At 26.4% G+C, this 1,640-nt stretch overlaps 1 protein-coding gene across 1 annotated transcript in view; it reads left to right on the forward strand.

Annotated features, from left to right (window-relative positions):
- LOC105456043 (WD repeat-containing protein 6) overlaps positions 1 to 733 on the forward strand; it is a gene marked incomplete at its 5' end in the record, with an annotated part of 8,852 nt that extends 8,119 nt beyond the window's left edge. The window contains 2 exons of the mRNA XM_011699816.1: positions 329 to 494; positions 569 to 733. Coding sequence (XP_011698118.1) covers positions 329 to 494; positions 569 to 659 — 257 coding nt within the window. The remainder of the gene's footprint in view (positions 1 to 328; positions 495 to 568) is intronic.
- Positions 734 to 1,640: the final 907 nt, after the last annotated feature.

Genomic DNA, 1,640 nt, shown 5'->3' on the forward strand with positions numbered 1-1,640 from the left:
AGATGTGTATAAGAGACAGATATAAATGTAAACCACTCTCTTTTTTATAATGTCATGTCTTTTTTTTATAATGCTAATGTTGCTTTATTAAAAGTAACGATTCGTAACGAAAAGTAACGAACTGAAAAGTAACGATTCGTTACTTTTTGAGTAACTGTAACTGTAACATGTTACTTTTTGGAGTCGGTAACTTGTAACGGTAACTAGTTACTTTTTGAGAAACAAAAACTGTAACTGTAACTAGTTATTTTTACAAAGTAACTTTCCCAACCTTGGCTAAAAGTATATACACTGCACAAAAATTCATAAAACTGTGCAATGCCAACAGGTGTGAAATTGATAGGCAATATAATATGTAGCGTGGGAATAGATCAGCAAGTTATTACTCACAAGTATTTATGTTCCAATCGAGTCATACATGTAGACATCTTAAATCAAGAATTTACATCTGTTACGGACGTGCAAGGCATGGAGTTGGACGACCACGGCAAACAGTAAGTCTAAAAATTTATTAGATATTCTAATTATATCCTCTTTGTGCTATTCTTACAAATGTAAATGTTAACAGCTCGGCCGAGCTTTTTATATATGGACGAGGATTTGAAATATTTAATTTAAGAAAGGCGTCAGATCCAAGACATCGTCAAGTTCAAGATTAATGACAAAAAAACATTTTCTGTGAAAATATCTCATATATGTATATACATATATAATATTATATTTATTCATACATTTGTAATGTCTCAATATTATATAAATATAAATTGAATAAATATGATAAATTGATAAACATAAATCATTAAGCATTTAAATATGTAATATTTAAGCAAGAATAATCGATTATTTCCCATATATTCCTTTATTTAATTAGAGATAAAATATTTTTGTCATTTCAAATAAATAAAATTGTACTAAAATATGTTATCTGAAATACATACAGGACTTCTAAAATAATGGACTCGAATTATATAAATATATTAAGTAGGAAAAAATTGCATTTTCTCTCAAATAAATAAAATTATTTACTTGTTCAAAATATATGAAATTTCTAAGAATTAAAGATTTTCAAATTTAAAGATTTTCGAATACACTTATAACAATTTGAATGTTTATGCGATTGAATTGCTCAAAAATTCTAAAGAAAAGAAACATTCAAACGGATAATTGTTTGTTCACGTTATGTTGACTCAAATATCTTTTATAGATTGTTTATAATACAGCAGTGTAAATTATAAATTGAATATAATACGATACAGATAAAAGTAATTATATAATATATAATATATTTTTATATAATATATATTTATATAATATATATAATATATTTATATAGTATAAACAATCCACACGTAATAAAATAGATACATAGTACCGTACAGACCATGTGTGAAGTCATCCATGTAAATAATTAATAATTTATGGACCATCGAAGATTCGTTATGAGGGCGATCAAAATTATACAGGGTAGACCATTTTAATCCATCCAGTCGAATATCTCGAAAATCAAGCCCGGGAGAGAAAAATTTTTCAGACAAAAGTTGTTTGGTTTCGAAGGGACCATAAGATGGTACCATTGGTTTGACCTTGAAGAATTATTTAAAAGTTACATAAAAGTTACCTCAATTTTTTAAAATGGCATA

Source organism: Wasmannia auropunctata, unplaced genomic scaffold (genome assembly GCF_000956235.1).
Source record: "Wasmannia auropunctata unplaced genomic scaffold, wasmannia.A_1.0 LD335797.1, whole genome shotgun sequence".
NCBI lineage: Eukaryota > Metazoa > Arthropoda > Insecta > Hymenoptera > Formicidae > Wasmannia > Wasmannia auropunctata.